Source organism: Phoca vitulina, unplaced genomic scaffold (assembly GCF_004348235.1).
Source record: "Phoca vitulina isolate PV1807 unplaced genomic scaffold, GSC_HSeal_1.0 scaffold55, whole genome shotgun sequence".
NCBI lineage: Eukaryota > Metazoa > Chordata > Mammalia > Carnivora > Phocidae > Phoca > Phoca vitulina.
In genome coordinates, this window is record NW_022589758.1 from 3318640 (window position 1) to 3338283 (window position 19644).

The 19644-nt window shown below is 41.0% G+C and overlaps 1 protein-coding gene across 8 annotated transcripts in view; it reads left to right on the forward strand.

Moving 5' to 3' along the window:
• The window catches only part of REPS2 (RALBP1 associated Eps domain containing 2), a 214722-nt gene that overhangs the window by 41435 nt on the left and 153643 nt on the right, over nt 1-19644 (forward strand). For all 8 annotated transcript variants that reach the window (XM_032389675.1, XM_032389678.1, XM_032389679.1 and 5 more), the window contains exon 2: nt 15380-15503. In XM_032389675.1, the coding sequence (XP_032245566.1) occupies nt 15380-15503 (124 nt within the window). The remainder of the gene's footprint in view (nt 1-15379; nt 15504-19644) is intronic.

Genomic DNA, 19644 nt, shown 5'->3' on the forward strand with positions numbered 1-19644 from the left:
GGTCTCTACCCTCATGATCTCATCTAATCCTAATCAGCTCCCAAAGGCCCCATCTTTTAATACCATCACATTGAGGGGTAGGGTTTTAACAGGTGAATTTGGGGGGGCCACAAACATTTAGTCCATAACAGATTATAAACTCTTGGAGGGTAGGGACTATTCTTTCTGTGTCAAATATGTCTAAGTTGTCAAATCTCTACGCATAGCTTGTGAGAGTGGATTGTACTTGGGTAGATTGTCTTGGGAGAAATCAGGACCTAGACCTCAGCTCATCCACTGTGGTGGGGGTGCCAGTTTAGGGGGGGATGGGTGGATTGTCTCAGACCAGGCAATGCAAAGTCTATCCCCGCTGATGGAATAGTGTCTACAGGTCATTCAAGGTACAACATAGGAGATCCACTTGGATCCTAGGGATGTCCCTCCTGGCAAGCATAACTCAGTGACAGGAGACCTCAGAGCAGGGAAAGTTTGGGGGTTTGGGTATCAGGGAAGTGTCAGTGGGTACCTGGGGGTGAGGTGCAGGACAAGGACAGACAGTTGAGAGCAAGGCCAGACCTTAGATGATGGGTGTCTGTTAAGCTAGAGGGGGGAAGAGGATGGATGTTTATTGCTGGGGCAGAGAAAGGGGATTTGGTCCTGGAAAGAGGTTAGTCTCCTTAATATAATATGGCCATTAAGTCACAGTAGGACCAATAGCAGAGTGGACTTGGAGCTGGGTTCTGGCTAGTTGGGCCGAAGAATCCATTTGCATTTGCTATGATGACACTGGGGGACTTAGTGTGCTGGTTGTCATGAGGCCCTGCTGTGGGGAGAATAGTCAATGAACAGGGAGGGGGCCCATTTCCGGTTTCAGTGCCCTGCAGTATAGCCTGCTTTGAGGGGGCCAGCTTTCTTGCAAGGAGGCTGCCAGAACGTCAAGGAGGGGAGAGGAGCATTTGTTGTTTTACCAGTTGAAAGAGTCTTCACTAAGAATTCGACAAAGAAACCCAATTAATGAAGTCAGATTGCCTACCCCATCAAAAAGTGCTATTTCTGGTATGAGTTTAACTCTGTGCTGGAGGGTCTGATCTGTCTGGGTTGAGGTTGGAGAGTGAGAACTCTAATGTGATCTGAGACTTAATTTCCATTCGTTCATCCCCTCCCAAAACATTTCAAGGATTTGTATATAATATATGGGTGCTCCACTGACGTGAGGTGCCTTGGCATGCTCTATTTCTCTCATCAAGGCACTAGTTTGAAACGGGAATGTGTGTATGAGTGAGTGCATGTGTGCCTGGGCATGCATGACTGTGTATAAAATAAAAGATACATAGAAGGGACTGAAATGAACAAACTTACAAAAATACCAAATAACCCCAACCTGTAATTTTATTTTTGAAAAGCACTAAAAATGTCAGTAAACAAATAGTCTGAAAAGTGAATCCTTTGGCTGCTGAGAAAAGTCTGAGTTGCCAGAACCAGTAAAAGCTTTATGTAATCTTGGCAGTGCATGTGTGTTCACCTGAGATTTTGCTGCCTCCAGCTGTACAAAAGTTTGTGATGTGCAGAGCCTAGAAACCAGGGCCAGCATACTAAAATGAATTTTCTTTTGTAATCTGAGCCGCCGTTGCATTTTAATTCAGTTTCTAGTGTCAAGACTCTGTGCGTGTGCGCGTTTCTTCATCTCATCGATTCCTGGCATTTAAATCAGTGCCTGGCACACGGTCAGCCCTCAGTAAATGTTCTTACTGTTGATTCTATTGTTCTTTTCCCCTATACTGTTCTACATCACAGTGACTGTCTTCTTGGGGTGGGCTGGATGCTTCCTTAGTACCTGGGTGGTTCACTCTCATTGCACTCTTCCCCTCAGCTCAGTTCGAAGTGTTATATCCCGATTTGTCCTCGGTCAGGTGACAACCCTGAGGAACTCCTGACCCTGAGATGTGTGCCTGCACATGTGCAGCCAGTTGGACAGCTTGTCTTTCCAAAGGCCTAGTTTATAAAAGTCATAATAAATCATTGTCATCAAATGTCATCACTACCTATAATCTTTCCTCATTCCTAATGACAGTATAGGTGCATGATAAAATCTGTAGAATCACTCTGTCCAACCAATGTATGCCAATCCATTGTGCAAAAACCAAAGCAGTTAGCTTGAGTGTAGAATTTCTTTGAATTCTCATCTTTAGGAACCATATTAGTTTCATGTTCAACTCCTTAACATATTTCTTTGTTTCAATTCAAAAGTGATCTCCCTCCTGCAAAAACAAAACAAAAAAACTGAGTAAATTCAAAGTTCTGGGGAAATATGTTGTATTTCTCTTTGGCTTTGTTTGCTTGGAATTAGGTGATTACAAAATGACTTACCTGAACTCACCTGAGGTGCTTTCTATCCTGGAATCAGGTAGTGTCTCTGATCCTTTAAATCTGAAAAATTTTTTTTGAATAGGGTGGTGTATTCACATAAGGCACAATTCAGTGGTACAAAACAACATTCATAGGGGTTCTCTCAGTGCAGTGAAGAGTTAAAACTCAGTAGGGCATATTTAAAGTATTCCATAAGCGTTCTTAGTGGGATATCAATGGGGGGGTGGGTGCTGTGGGGAATGCAATTCTGGACTTGCCCTCAAGAGACTTGTGGCCTTGTAGGGGGATGTAGCAGGTATACTGAGAATCATAATACAAAGTAGAAGTGGTAAGTGCCAGAGGGAGAGGTTCAAACTGTAATTTTAGCTTTTACTCATAAAATTCATATTTATAAAATTTATGGATCTAGAAAAAGCCTTGTGTCCAATCTAGTCAGAGTGCTTCATTCCATTAGATGAGACTTGAGACCAAGGGAGGTCAGGTGCATTCCCCTTGGTCACCCAGTTAGAGCTACCTTTGACAAAGATAACTCATTTTCATAAAGCAAGCTGCTGCCTTGGTCTGTGTTGACAATTTAGAGGAAAGAGCACTGTGTTTGTGTGTTAAATGTGGGCTCGGTGAGTGAGGATTGTTGCAGCTTTGTCCAGCTGGGCACTTTGTTTTGAAATTGCACTTAGAGCAAGTGGGAGGGGAATGGTTTTGGGGTGTGTCTATAATATTTTCTGCTGATGTGAGCTTAGGCTTTGTCTCTTACTCCTCACAACTTTTTTGAATTCATTTTAAGTAGATAATACATGTACAAAATTAAAAAATCAAAAGGTATAATATGAAATACAGCAAGCTCTTCCCTACCCCTGTGCCTTGGCCAACCCTTTCCCTTCCCTTCCCTTCCCCTTCCTCTTCCCCTTCCTCTTCCCCTTTCCCCTTCCCCGTCCCCTGGAGGGCAGTTGGCAGCCAAGTTTGTTAGCTTCAACTTCCAGAGATAGCGTATGAATATATAAATAAATGTGTCTACAGTTAACCCCCTTAAAATAAGAACCTCCTATACCCATATTGTGCACCTTGCTTTTTCTGTTTCAACAGTTTAACCTGATGATCTTTCCATGCATTATACAAGGAGCTTCCTCATTCTTCTTTAGTTCGTGGTTTTTGTTTTTTGTGGCAGACAGCTGAATCCACTCTGGATGGTTAAGCCAAAGAGGGATTAGGACTTTAGGTAGCTGGTACAATTGTTTGGAAGCTGGAGGAACAGGCCAGCATCTAACTTTCCAAGCCCTGCATAGCAGAGGTATTAAGTGGAAGCCACCTGTGCTCCTGCCCACACTGAGCAGCAGATAGCAGGGATTTACCTTGACTGCAGGTGCTTCCATTGTCATCCTGAGCCAGGAAGGCAGCTTTGCAGCTACTGCAGCTTCCCACCTGCAAAAGTAGATGCTCTGAGCAGCTTCTCTTCCCTTATATTTCTCACTTCCCAAGTGAAGTCATGTGTGCATATGTCTGATCAGTGGAGCTGTGGTCACATGTTTGCAATTTACCTGCAAAGAAGCCTAGGAATTTGATTCTCAGCCTTCAAGTTGGGAGGCGAGACTTGTAATATGAGAAATTTCTCCAAAAAGAAAAGCTTTCAAAAGATGATGGGTAATCACGATATGACACATGTCTACTAGAGCTGCCTAGAATTCTGTTGTGTGGATGAACCACAGTTGATTAAACTAATATTTTATATGAAGGACCTCTAGGTGTTTTCCAATCTGTATCTTAGACAATATGTATTGAATGACCTTGTACATATGTCATTTAATTGTGTAAAATGGAATATAAATTCATGGAGGTAGAATTCCTAGATCAAAAAGTTGATTATAATTCTTAGGGATATTGCCACATGGTCTCTGGATGTCATACCAATCTGTGTTTTCACTAGCAGTCTACAAGTTCCTGATTTTTTGCTGAGAGTCTTTTCCCTGTTCAGATTTCATCTGAGCCAGAGTGGCAGGCTGGGTCTTCCCTGCTACTGGGGTGAATTTTGGGCCTTGGGCCAAGAATGCTGGCAAACCAGGTCTGGGCTGTAACCTCTGCCAGGACAGCCTGTTTTTAGCATCTGGGCTGGATTCGGCCCATAATTTTATTATAGATTCTCTGGCCTTAAATTAAATGGCATCTTGGGGAACCTGAAAGATAATGTACCTTCCAAAATTGATTTGCAACTTGGGAGGAGCTTACACGTTGAGAGGACTTGGATCATTGTGTTTTCACAAATGCGTAAGGACATTTTCAAAGAATGATTATGAAGATTTATAATACCTTTTCCCCTTTAAAATAAAAAGCAAATAAGTGAAATAAGCCAGACATAGACAAATACTATATGGCATCACTTCAATGTGGAATCTTGGGAGGAAATAAAAAGTCAAACTCATGGAAACAGAATAGAATGGTGGTTGTCAGGGGCTGGGGTGGGTAGGGGGTGGAGGAAAGGGGGAGAGGATGGTAAAAGGGTACACATTTTCAGTTATAAGATGTATAACATCTAGGATCTAATGTTAAACATGGTGAGTATAGTTTATAACACTGTATGGTATAATTGAAATTAGCTAAGAGAGTAGAACTTAAGTGTTCTCACACACACACAAAAGTAAATAGGTGAGGTGACGAATATGTTAATTAACTCTGGGGGGGCGTCCTTTCATAATGTGTATGTATAGAGAATAATCACAATGTATACTTTATATGACATTATTTGTCAGTTACACCTCAAAGCTGGAAAAAAGGGCAGAATCATATTTTTAGGGTGTTAATTATTGCATAAATTTTGCTTCTAACTGAAATCTGGCATCCAGTTGCTCCAGTTGGTTGCTGTGAAAATATGTAGTTGTGTAGGAAGCCCTCGTTCAAAAGCTTTGGAAAATTTTAAACAAATGTATATAAATGGGTAGAAAATGGGGGGTAAATACATGTGTGTTCTTTTTTTAAAAGATTTTATTTTATTTATTTGAGAGGGGGAAAGAGAGCGCACGCTTGAGTGAGCACATGAGCAGGGGGAAGGGCAGAGGGAGTGGGAGAAGCATGAGCAGGGAGCCCAACTATGCCAGGCTCGATCCCAGGACCCAGAGATCATGACCTGAGTCTAAGGCAGGCGCTTAACCGACTGAGCCACCCAGGCCCTATGTTCTTTCCTAATGGAAGTGTTCACTCTTTAAGCTGGCATTTACTTAGTATAGCTGATTATTTCAAGAAAATATCCTTTCTGCATGGCTATTGAGGGTATCTGCAAGGATATAAAGTATAGCTCAGGGAGGCAGTGCGTTGTTGTGCAGGGATTGGTAACCCTTTCTGTAAAGGGCCTCGTAGTAAATATTTTTAGGCTTTGTAGGCCAAGAGGCAAAATTGAGGACATTATATAGGTACTTATATAGCAAGAGACAAAACAAACTTCCACAAACTTTTTATTGACAAAATTCAAAATACAATAATCCAGTACAATTTTTGTGTTTTGTTTTTTTTTTTTGTAATACAGGTCTGCTAGTAAGAAACATGGAATTCTTGTTTTTGGGATAACATTTTACCTAATGGGATTCGAAGTTATCATTCCGTGATCATCAAATTGATTGCAAATATTCATCTGTGAAAACCATTCTCAGCTCATGGGCCATACAAAACCAGGCAATGATCCAGGTTTGGCTTGTGAACATTAGTTTTCCAACCCCTGTTGTAATGGGAAGACCATGAGCTTTGGACACATGCATGTGTAGGTTTGAGTATTGGCTCCGAACTTGTGACCTTGAACATCTCACTTAACTAAGTTGTGTTTATTTGTGCATAAACTGGAGGTAATGACACATACCACATGGAATAAATAATCTCCCCATCTTTGTTGTGATTTTGAATTAGGATTCCAGTTCTATAGATGTTGATGTAATTTAGCTAGACTTACTTAGAATTAGTATTTAACAGATTGAAAAGCCGATTTGTCAGGGGATAGAATGGTCTGCAAGTACTAAGTGAAAACATGTTTTTACAATGGAGAGATCTGGCTGTCACCACCTTAACCAAATGGCCAGGCTTGGTAACCAATGGTGGGATGTTCTGACATTATGTGCCCCTCACTGATGTGTACCTCTTACTATATCACAGTATCACCTATGTGGTGTTTCTGCCAGAAATGTTTGATGTGAATGTTATAAGGAAACAGACAAATCTAAAATGTGGAACATTCTGCAGGAACATTGTGCACTCTTGAAAGGATTCAGTGTCATGAATAACCAAGGGAGATGGTGCTAGATTAAGGGAAGATTAAGGAGAGATAAGATAAAAATGTAATGCATAAACATTAATTAAATCTTGGATACGAAAGAGGAAGAGTTCTGTAGGCCATTTATAGGACAATTGAGGGAGCCTGAGTATGGATCATATGTTGTATGATAATATTAATGTTGATTTCCTGAGATGTGGTGATGATGGTGGGATGGTGTAGGAGAATATCTCTGTTTTGGGGAGGTGAATAGTAAAGTATTTAGGGGTGGGGGAGGGAGGGAGTGAGAGAGTGAGAGAGAGAAAAGAGTAAGTTATTTTGTTCAGTGCTGCTCACTTCGTAGCAAGGCCCGAACACAATGCTTTTAATGGGGAGGTGCTTAATACATTTTAAAGTGTTAAGTATTTCCAGGTATTAGTGGGCTTTTCTGTCTGAAATTATGCCTAAGCACTGAATGTCTGTCTTCTCGTTAACAGTGTGCTAGTTTGGCTTAGGCATATACTGTGGTACTTGATGTTGAGTATTTGGATATGGGGGTTCATATTTTCTTGGGCAGCTCACCCAGGTACCTCTGGACTGACAATCCCTCTTGATTTTTAGAATGTGTAAATGAACAGGAAAGGAAAACTCAGGATGGTTGACCTGACTCTTCAGCTGGTACAACTTGTAAGCATGTCCTTCAAATATTCCTCTATATTTCTATTGTTGAGGGTGCCTACTTGGGGGCTGACATCTCCTGGGGATTTGCTGAGAAGAAGGAGGCTTGAAGGAAGAAGCCTGCAGTGTGCGTCTCTGGAGCACCTAGCTGGTGGAGCATCACTGAGGTGTTCTGGGCTCTGAGGCAAAGGGCCAAAATAAAGCATGATGAGGCCTTTCCTCGTGCTTTGATCCTAACCAGTCCTTCCTACCTGAGCAGGGATGGAACAGATAAGTTGATATTCTCTTATATTCCTGTGGGAACTCTTATGGCTATATGGTGTGAAATGACTGAAGCCAATTTAGCAGCCACTTGTAAAAGTAATTACAAGATGAGAGAAAGAGGAGTGATTCTGTTACTACAGGCTGTGAAAATGAATTAATTCAGCAAACATTAATTGAGCAACTGAAAAATAGCAAGCATTGTAAAATATGAGTCCTGGGGTACACATGATAAAGATATACTCTTGCCTCGGGCTGGGCACTTGGGGGATAGGGGAAGGAGTTGGGAGTACAGTGGAGACAATGACCAAGATACAGACTTGGCTATATTACAAGGCTAGTGATGTGATAGAAAGCTAGTCAGGAGGGTTATTGGAATGCAGAAAACTGCCATATGGAGTTAAGGTTGCAAACATAAGGTTGGTCTTGAGGTAATTTGGAGAATGAGTCTTGCGGGTAATGAAGTGGGGAGACCTCTGGCTTCCAGGCAGGGGACACACCAGGTGCCCATAGGCTTGAGTGGCTCTTATGTGTTGAGAGACTGGTTGGCATCTGGAGTGGCTGAAGCCTTAGATGCAGGGTGGGGAGGAGGCAGACGTGGGGTTGTTGGAAAGGTTGTTTAGGCCAGATGGGAGGGCCTCAAAAGCCATGCTCAGGAGTCTGGGTTTTACAGGAAAGGGAACGAGGAGCCCTGAAAGTCCCTTTGAGTTGGGGGTGATCTTGTTTCAATAAGATCTCATGGAGGGAGTGTGGTGGATGGTGTGGTGAAATTGCATGAGTCTAAGGGCAGGACTTGAAGTAGTCGATGTGTGAGCAAAGATCTGAACTCGGCAGCTACAGTAGAGAAAGAATAGTAAATAAGGGTCCACTGGTGCTCTTGCAGAATTCTTTCAACCCCTCCCAACAAGACTTTTTACAATTTTAAATCTTTCTAAGGAAGTCTTTAAAAAATACTTGAAAGAGAGAAGCTTATTCCAACTTTTGAATAGCTCTGAAAATTTATTACATTTCAGCTAGGAAAGAAAGTATTATTTCAGGGAAACTGGAACATGTGTGGACTGATTACTCAGCACAGTCACTTAATCTTTCAGAATTAGGTTGGAGGGAAGCTAGTTTAGTGGCCTTCAGTCTTCTTCCAGAACTTTGTCCAGGTTCCTCCCAAATGGTCGGTGAGTTTTTCTGATTCGTATCCAGCACCCCCACAGTTTAGTGTACATCTGTAAGCTGTAAGGAATTGATTTCATCCATTCCTTTTTTTTTTTCCTCATCTCTGGCCTTCCACCTGAGAAAACAAATACGAGTCCATAGGTTCTTGTTCTGTGTCAGAAATTTGCACAACGTGTAATCTGAGGTGGATCCAGCTGAGAGTTACAGGTTTGGAGTTTAGACTAAAAAAGAGGAGTGGAATCTTTCTATTTTTTCTTTATTTTGAGCAAGGCTTGACAACTTGGACTGTTTGAAGGAGCAATTATATAAAATATCTCCTGCTAATTGAGTATTTGGGGATAAAGCACCACCTTATTTTCTTCAGTTTGTGTTAAAATATTTCTACCCACAATTTAGAGCTTTTCCATGGAGAATTTAATTTAGATTTAGAACATCTTGAACCTTGAGAAATAAAACTTAGAAAATTAACCTCTTTTTTGAATTGAGACATTTCAGTCTTACAAGGGTCCATATGTAAGTTCCAAAGGCTTATAATAATTACTTTGTCTTCCTTATGGCTTGAATATTTCAGAAATTTCTTGGCATGTCTCTTGGAGGGTTAGTGTACAAAGAGCAAGAAAAGTGACCTATGGGCTTACCTCATTTATGTGTGTATGTTCCACGTTTGCTACAAAGCAGTGATCCTAGTGGTGTATGGGACCAAAGGATACTTTCCAAGGTAAATAAAGCAGTTTACTAATGTCAGATTTGAGTGTTGGTCTCAAAGTACCAATATGGAGGTTTAATAGCAATTTCATTTACCTTTAGTTAAGAGCTTTTCAGTTCTATGTATTACTTACGGCAAAGGAATAACTGAAGGTTAACTTGATATTAAATTAACACTGAAATAGTAGTTAAATTGTTTGCATGTCAAGGATTATAATTTTTTAGGGATTATTCTGCAACACAACTATATTGATGCTGGAACCACATTGATGATGTTGGTGTTTTTTCCCATGTATAGGCAAGCCTGTATCTGAAGATGTGTAACTTATATATTCACAGTAAGGGATGTATTACACAACTCAGTTACTTTTTGTGAGGGTTGGTTCATTCACTTAATTGAAAATTTTTTTGACTGCATCCTGGATGCCTGTCCTTGTGCTGGGTGGGAGGTGAATGGAAGTTATCCCTTGCCCTTGGAGAGAAGACAATTTAATGGGAGGCAGAGATAAACAGATAATTATAATATGTGATAAGTGCTGAAACAGACATGAAAAAGCTTGAATGTGGAGAATGTCAAACATACACGTAAGTACAGACAGAGTAGGAGAATGAACCCCCATGAATGCCATCACCCAACTTAAACAGTTCTCAACTCAGGGGCATGCTTGTTGCACCCATACGCTCTGCTCTACTTATTCCCCTCCGCCCTTTTATTTGGAAACAAATCCGAGACAGTATATCATGTGGGCATTTATATATATTTGAAGAGTCGGAGAATACACAGGGAAAATAAACTATACCTGGGGACTTGGGAAGGAAGGAGCTACAGAGAAGTAGCATTCAAGAACGGAGGGAGTAAGTTCCAGTTTCAGGTAAAAGGGATGGAACCCAGCAATTATTGAATATCCCTAAGCATTGTATTAGGTTCATTTAGTACACTAGTTCATTTTTTTCTTCACAATAGTCCTATGAGGGAGGCACTATCTCTGTTTTACAAATGAGGAAATTAGGTTTCAGGCAGATTCAAATAAATTTGCCCTAAGTTATAAAACTAATTAGTTTTCCGTGTTGCAAACCAGCCTTGACTTTAAGGCTATTTAGTTTGCCATCTTCTGCACCATGTGCATAGATACAGAGAAGTGAAAGTACAAGATGTGTCTGTGAAAGTGGGAGAAGTGGAATGCAGCTACAGAAGTGCGTGTGTGTGTGTTCGTTTGTGTGTCCGTGTTTCATCCATGTTCAGAGATGAAACTGGAGAAGCTGTTCCGGGCCAGGTTGTGAAGGGACTTTAATGCCAAACTAAGGAGATAGAATATTGTCCTGAGTATGGTGGACTTCCAGGATGAGATGTCTTAAAGCATAACAGTATTGTCAGTTTTCAAAAGGAAGAATATGCAGATACTGTGGAAGACAAACTGGAATTGCAAGATGAGCTGAGGTGAGTATGGGTCAGAAAAATTATTTATTCAACCAGTATTTATTAAGTATAGACAATATGGCAGAGAATGAACAGATGAACAACAAACACATCTCCCTATTTCATGGAGATTAGTAGAGAATTGGTCACATGCAAATGGTCACATGCCCGTGGTAACGTTGTGATTTATAATAAGAAATATGTATTTGGTCTCCAGCCCAGTTCCTAAAGCACAGAGCCCCTAAAACCCTTGGAATTTCCTGTGATCGGAGCAGTAAATGTGTCTTTTTTTTTATGTTAATAAGGTGACTTAGGGTAAGCCTCAGGTAACCAGGATGGGGGCTGGTTGCCAAGGGAACCAACCTTGTGATCCGAGGTTTGGAACTTTGGATACCCGCCCCCCACAAACCTCCAGGCAGGGAGGGGGCTGGAGGTTGAATCAATTGCCAGTGGTCAGTGATTTAATCAAATCATGCTTATGTAATGAAGCATCCATAAAAACCCAAAAGGACAGATTTCAGAGAGCTTCTGGGTTGGTGAGCACCAGGTATTTGGGGAGAGTGGAGTGGTGCTCCAAGAGGCTATAGAAACTGCACACTCCCCCATACCTTGCCCTATTCATTTCTTTCACTTGGCTGTATCTGGGTTATATCCTTTTTTATAATAAACTTAACCTACTGAGTAAAATGTTGAGTTCTGTGAGCTGTTGTAGCCAATTAACCAAACCTGAGGAGGGGGTCATGGGAACATCTGATTTATAGCCAATTGGTAACAACCTGGGCTTGTGACTTATGTCTGAAGTGGGGGGGGTGGTGCCCAAGGGGGCAGTCTTGGAGGACTGAGCCCTTAATCTGTGGAATCTGATGCTGTCTCTAGGTAATCCTGTCAGAGTTGAGTTGAACTGTAGGATACCCAAGTGTTGTCTGGAGAATTACTTGGTGCTGTGTGGGATACCCCCCCCCTTCACGTTTTGGGATTGGTCTCAGGACCATAATACCTATGATCCTATGAAAAAGTGATAAACTTCCTAGTTCTCAGAAAAATGCAAAGTAAAACTACAATGAGATATTATACCACACTCCCATTAGAATGCTGAAAATGAAAAAGCCTAAAAATACCAAGTGTTGGCAAGGACGTAAAGCAAACTGAATTCCCAAACTCCGTTGGTGGCAGTGTGGCCGTATCTACTAACACTGGTAAGCCAGCAATTACCACTCTTAGATAAAAACCTAAAGAGAAATGTATTTCAGGCCAATGTATTCCGCTCTACATGTCTTGACAAGACATGAGCAAGAATATTAGAGCAGCACGATTCAGAATAGACCCAAAGTGGAAACCACCCAAATGTCCAGTGGCAGAAGGATAGATAATTTGTGATATATCCACACAAATATTTGAATAACAACTAAAATGATTGGACCGTAATTTCCCTCAGCAACTTGGAACAATGTTACAAATAACATTGAACAAAGAAGCCAGACATATGGGTACATACTCTTTGACTCTATAAAGTTCAGAAAAAGGCAAAACTAATCTATGGTATTAGAAGTTAGGAAAATGGCATATGGGTAGCGATTGAAAGGAGCTGCACAGGGCGGCTTCTAGAAGACTTGTAATGTTTTATTTCTTGATCCTGGCTGCTTGTTATGTAGTTGTGTTCCATTTGTGAAAACTTATCTTCCCATACACTATACACTTAGGATTTGTATGCTTTTCTGTATCTATGTTTTTCCATATGAATATTATATTTCTTCTTGAAACAAATTCTGATAATTAGTATTGATGTCTACTTGTTCACTTGAGGAAAACTCACTATTATCTGAAAGTCACACTTGGGTTTTTCATCTCTCTCAGTATTAGTGCCTGCATGTTTTGTTGCGAGAACACTACCAACTATGGAATAAAGTTAGAAAAAAGTTAAAGAAATCTGTCCCTGTATGGTTAAGTGTGTGAATTCTATTTAGAAAATCTGTCACGGTAGCCAGGTGAGATATTAGGAAGGGTTAAGGCTGTGACAGGGAAGAAGATAGCCTTGATTTGGGACATGGGTCAGTGGTAGGATCAACTGGATATGGTTGCCATTGGAGATAAGTTTCTGATTTAGGATATGGAATAGTTGACATCAGCAAGATTAATTAACAGGTGCCAGGATATGTGGGAAGGGGCTTATTTATGTTATTGTCTGAGATGGCATTGGGTATCTGTGTTAGGGTTTTGGAAAAGTGCATGAAGCATCTGAGATGTTACGTTTGGAGAGAGTGATTTGGTGATCATTTGGATGGTAATTGAGGCCTGGAGAGGGAATGAGATCACTGAAGGAGCAGTAATTCTCAGCCTTGGCTGCACATTAGAATTACGTTGAGAGCTTTGCAAAAATACGCATGCCTGGGCTGCACAATTTACCAGCTAAAGCAGAATCTTTGGGGGGTAGGGCATAGGTAACTGTATTTTTCAGAAGCTCCTCAGGTTATTCTAATATGCACCTAGACTGGGAACAAAATAAGACAAGTGGATCAATAAATCAGACAGCAGTGCATTTATTGAATGGGCACTATTTTCAGCACTGCTAATTAGCTCTCATGAGGTAATTACCGTTACCTCTTTTTACACTTATGGGGAGACTGAGGCACAAGAGTTAAGTAGTTTGCCTTAGGTTATGCAAACAGCTAATTAGTGCCCAGGCCAGGATTCACAACCAAGTCATTTATTCCAAGGGCTGTTCTCTACCATAACATCCTATTCCTTCTCCAGTCAGTGAATCTGGGGAGGATTGAGACTTTTGGAACAGCAGCCTGAGAAACTCAGCAGACCCTCTCCAATGAAGCAACATTTTAAATGGTAACAAAAAAATATAAAAAATAATTAAAGTCATTGGAAATTGACCTGAGGACATACAGCAAATGGAGAAACATTCAAGAAAATCTCCTAAATCTTGGTAAGAGCAGTGAGTCTGCAGTATTTGAACCATGACCTGCTCCCCACCTGTCCTCCACCAGTTCCATATGAGGAAAGCTCCATTCTTGGTGGATCCAGCCAAGAAGACAGTACTCGCCCCCTCCCCCCAACCCCAGCTTGTAGTCTAGGGCTAGGAGAGTTAGACCACCTGCTCTGAGAAATACTAGAAGTATCAGAAGGAAGGAAGGGAGTGGGGGAGGAAGGGAGGGAGGGAAAATGAGAGAGAGAGAGGGGAGGGGAGAAAGAGAAAGACAAACACTAATGTATGCATCGAAGAAGCCCAGCCCTGTCCTGCCCCCTCCTGTGGCTGCCAGGCTGTTTGTCTCACTGTGACTACAGGCTGGGGATGCCTGCAACCACAGTGATGCCTGCAGTTGGGGTGGGGGCTTGGGTGTAAGGCCAGTTAAATACCACAAAGCTCAGTGTTCTTCCTGAGATTCACAGCTTTTCTTGAATAAACGCTCCCTGGATTGCTGCGAGCCTTTGGTTCATTTCCAGAGTTCTGTCCCTTTGCATAGTTTTCTCATTGCTTTGATAGAGGAGAGAATTTTTGGAGGCCTTTATTCCCCCCATTTTTTGCTGACATCCTAGTTGAATTTTTATAGGAATTTTCTTAAGATTAATTAGTGGCTGTTTATAGTTTGGAAATCTAAAAGCCCATCCATAAGGACCAACTAAAAAAAAGAAACCACGGTGTATCTTTATAGCAGAGCATTATGTAGTTGTTAAAAGAAAGATGTATTTTTAACTGTGCTGGTAGAGAAGATTTTTTTTCAAGGGATAATGCTAAATGAAAACAAGTTGCAAAATAGTATATGGTATTCTGTTTGTATAAAGTATTGAGTAAACAAGAGGAAAAACACAGGTGTGTGCTATATATATGCATAGAACATTTCTAAAAGAATATAATGTTTTCCTCTGGGCCATAGGAAGTGGAGGGTCCTTTTTAGATCTTCACCCCATTTACTATTATTTGAACTTTTGAGTATTACTTTGAAATAACTTTAAAAAGTCATTGAATATTTGTTGGTTTTAAACTACCAATAGGATATGTGTTAATTTAAGGTCTGCAAATTAAAGATTGCAAGATCTTAAAGACATTTGTGTTCATAGGAACCCCCCCCCCCTTTGCTTCTCTGAAGTGAGCACTTGTGATGTAGTTTCAATGCTTAGGAATCCTGTTGCCTGAAAACTTTAAAAATAATTAATTCACTTTTAGTTTTGATCAGCTGGGATAATCCACAAGTAGTGGTAATGACTAACCTGTTCTCTTTTCACCCCAGTGATCTTCTAGACTTTGTACATTAGTATCCACCCCCTGAACAAGTCACTGTCTTTTGTAAGAACAGTAACAGCCATCTTTGTCACCTTTATTTTTATCTTTGAAAGAGGAGGAATAATCACTCAGTCCTGAAACATCATGAGTAGGTAGAATTTAATTATCTGAATTGAAAATCTTCCTATAAACTGGTGGAAAAAACCCCTAACGAGTGTGTACACATAGGTTCTCCAGGGAGTTTTTGGTTAGCTACACTGTGAAATCCTTGAGATTTCATAATATATCTTGTCTCATTTTCCTGTTATGAAATGGGGTTTTCAGCCTGGTTTTTCTTGTCTGTTTTCAGATCACAGAACTGTGTGGTGCAAAGCGGGTTGGTTATTTTGGTCCAACACAGTTTTACATTGCCTTAAAACTAATTGCTGCAGCACAGTCTGGCTTCCCTGTACGGATAGAGAGTCTTAAATGTGGTAAGTATCTCCCATTTATACATTTGATTGTCCATGACGGGTGTCTTGTTTATGAGAACCATTTTTAGTGGGCTTAAGGCCTGTTATAAGCATTTGTGGAATTTCTCCTTGCTTCTTCCAACTGTTGTAAAATAAAGTAAGAAAACTTAGCAGGTATCTTACTTTTTCTTTTTGAAATGGGAAAAATATTCAGAGAGTGACCTGAGATTCATGCCTTTAACGGACTTGACGTTAAAATAGTTTTTGTTCTTTAGCAGAATGAGATCGGGACAGGAATTCTAGAGCCTGTGGCAAAATAATAACATTTAGTTTTATTTTCCTCCTGAAGAATATATAATGCCATTTGAAGTTCTGTTAGGGACAAGTGGACAAGTACGTGGGAGAGTTAGAGTGGAACCGCTCCTATTTCTTCTCCTGCCCCTGCGAGTCCTCTCATGCATGATTGTCCTTTAATCCCCCAATTCCTGAAGCACCCTTCTAATGATTAGTAAGTCCTATGGAGCTGCCAAACTTTTGGCAGAATGAATTTAGCTTCTCAAAGTTTTGATTTAACGTTTTCTTATCTTGCCATCCCTGCCCCCAACCCAGTGAATGTTTGAACACTTTCCACAACTTAAACAAAAAGTAAAGCCCCAGAGCATCATTTATACTGCCTCAGTATTGGGTTTACAAATCTCTATGAAGAAGGTGATTATTCCAGGGCTGTGCTGAAGTCCTCTGTTCATTTACTCTGATCTGAGTTACTTTCATAAGTTCATGCAGCCATGCAGGAACTTTTTCCTTTTCCTCATTTTGAGATAAAAACCACTCATCTGTCCACGCCTGTCCTGTGAAGTTCTTGATAAACCTCAAAGTGGGTTCAGGAACCTTGTAGGACAACTCTTAAATAGCTGAGAAGATTCTGATAGCTTGACTATGGGAAATAAAGTCCTTTTGCACTAACCATCAGGGAGCCATAATCATCCCACTAATCTTTATTAAAGGCTTAGTGTCTGCCAGATACCATCTCATTTAGTCCTCACGACATCCTACTAAATTAGGTGTTTGTGTTAGTTTGCATTGCCTATGATAAACTGTGAAACAAATCCCACTGAAATCCCAGTGCCTTAACAAAATACAGGGTCACTTCTTGCTTTGCAGTGGGTCATGGTGACCCTCTAGGGCAGCTGCCCTCCATGTGGTGGCTTCAGGATCCTGGCTACTTTATCTTGTGGCACCCCCCCCTCCCCTGGCAAGCACCTGTTCCTATAATTGCTGCAACAGAGAAATAGCTTCTCACCCTAGCAGTTAAATACTTGGTCCTGGATATGACTCACATGACTCCTGCTCACAGTGCATTGGCCAGAACTTGTCACATGGATCCACTGAACTGCAGAGCAGACTGGGGGCGGTGTAATTCTCTTCTGTGCCTGCAAGGAGAGAACTGGCTCTGGATAAACACTGGAAGTCTCTCCTGTGGTACTGTTGTTATCCTTCTCTTACAGATGTGGAAATTGAAGTTTAGGGGGCGTTGAGTAATTTGCCTAAAGACATAAGGTTAGTAGAGTTTGGAGCCAGAAGCTCAGCCTTCACTTTCCTCGATCTTCATGCATAGTAGCCTCTTCTTGATTATTCGGTTTAGTAAGGTGCTGATTATAATCTGGAATCATGGAATATACTCTGAATGGGAAAAAAAATCTTACCCAAAAGGCATCCCTTGATATTACATAATTTGGTTCCTTAAAATAGTTTTTAATGGAGCATTATTTCAGTGGCAAGTTTGGTGTTTATCACTATAAGGCAGAGTGGTCTCTGATGTAAGTCACTTGCTGTGATTAACATCACATTGTAATTGGACTTGGGGTAGACATGGAAAGTTTCCAGTTTCCATTCCATTGTAAATGATCATTAAGCTTTATTGTTGTATCTTCCAACTTTATCTTCTGGAAAAGTTAAAGCTGCTTTGTTGTATTCAAGAATAAATTTTTAACACTTTTGTTGTTTATTTTAAGTTAGAATGGTCTTTTACCTGATTTATGCCCACATCTATAGCCAAATTTCCTGGGAGTGGAAAAGGGGGAGAAGCGGGGGGAGTTGTCTAAATTATGACATGTGTAAAGGATTAACACTTTTTCACAAGTGTAAGGCCTTTTCAGTTGTATTTTATAAATCCTGATGCTGCCTTTTACCTTTGACAGTTTAAGTATACTCACAGTTAATTTTGAATTTATTCCTTCATTTAAAGATTTATTAAATAAAAGTTATTTGCAGTCAGCATATGTTAAGAATGAGGGCAACATTGGGCCACACTTTGAGCTGCCACTTAGAATTTTCCAGTTTACTGCTTGAAATCCATTAGTTTAATGTTTGATGACACAAACCTTGAAGGCCAAAGAGAATGCTCTGTGAGAACTTAATCTGAAAGGTTGTAGTAGCCTCATCACACTCATGGAGTTGTGAGTCTATTCTTACTTCACGAATTACATGCGTCTGTGTGTATGTGTGTGTTAACCTCTAACCCCCAGCCTTGCCCATTTCGGCCAATGCCACCAGCATCTATAGTTGCTCAGTCCAGGAACCTAGAAGTCATCCTTGATTCCGCCCTTTCCCTTGCTCCACAGTGTAATCCATCAACATTCCTGGCAGTGCGGCTCCAGTCTCATTGCTTGCTCCCTCCATCTCTCTATACCTACTAGACCCAGCCACCTTCAGCCACTCATTCGGATATCACAGTGGTTTTGTCATTGATTTCTTGGCCTCCTCTCTTCTCTCTTTTAGTCTCTTTTCCCATGCGGCAGTAGGAATGATCTTTTCATCCTACTCCTTGAAATCCTCCACTGGTTGGCTTGTTGTACATCAGACTAAAATCAAAGTCACTACACTGATCTTTAAGGCCCTTAAGTAATCTAGTCTCTGCTTCTCCATCCTCATCTTAAACTTGCCCGTGCCCCTTGTGTTCGCAATCTGTAGCCCGGCCTCCCTGGCCTAGCCATTTCTGGTGTGGGAAAGACCATGTTATCTTGAGGTCTTGGGTTCCCGGCAGTCTGTTTTTCCCCCTCTCTTTCCAATGGCTGGCTTTTCCTCCTCATCCTTCAGGATTTGTGGACTGTCCCCACCATCCTGTCTAAAGTAGGTTCTGTCAAATTAATTCATTAATGAAGGAACCAGTGTAGAGTAAAGCTGGTTCAAGAAAGTGTAGGAGAGTCAGAAGTATTTATAGTCATGGAAAGATAGAATGCTGGAGTAAGATTGCTAAATTACATATAAAATTGATGAATGCCCTGTAGAGCAGTAAAACTGTAATTTGGTTATTATACTCTTTTCTAAGATGAAATTCACTTGCATTGCTATTAGACAAGATTAGTTAGCTAACAGTTTTCTACCAGTAAAGTTGTAAGATGCATAATGAAGAGTAAATAGTAAGTCAAAACAAAAGTACATATCCCTAGGGAGTTAGGTAATCCTTGGATGGGTTAATCCTGTTAGATAATGCTTCTGTGTGACAGTCCTCTCCCTACTTTACTCTCTCTCAGCATCTGTTCCTTTATAGCACTTTAATCAGTTTGTAAATACTCCTTTACAGGTTTGACTAATTTCTGTCTTCCTCACTAGTCTACAAGCTTACCTGAAGGGAAGGGAGGAAGATCTGTGCTGTGGAGCACTGTGGACACTCAGGGCACATTTGTTGAGTGAATGAAGAGATGAGTGCTTGTGCATGGGGACTGAGTCTTAATCATCTGTCACTTTTTAAGCTCAAACAGTTGGATTTCAGATTCATCCAGAACCCCTGAGGGATTTCTAAAGAAGTCTTCTTTCTCAGGCCGTGGTTCCCAGCCTTGTTTGCACTTGAGAATCTGCTGGAGAGCTTTAAATGCAAAGTAAAAAATAGAGGTGCTAGGGGCCACCTTCAGAAATTCTCATTTAATTAGCCTGCGGTACAGCCTGAACATGGGGAGTTTTAATAGCTCCCCAGGTGATTGTTATGTGGAGCCAGGGTTGAGACTGAGTTCTAATGAAAGTTGAGTGGAGCATTTTCGAGAGCTTTGCTTACACCATGAGTATATATTTGGTTATAGCAGGGCCTGAATTGGGGTGAGGCCAGAGGCACCCAGCATACGTAACTTTAAGGGGGAACTCATTCTCAGGGCTGTACAGGTGCTGA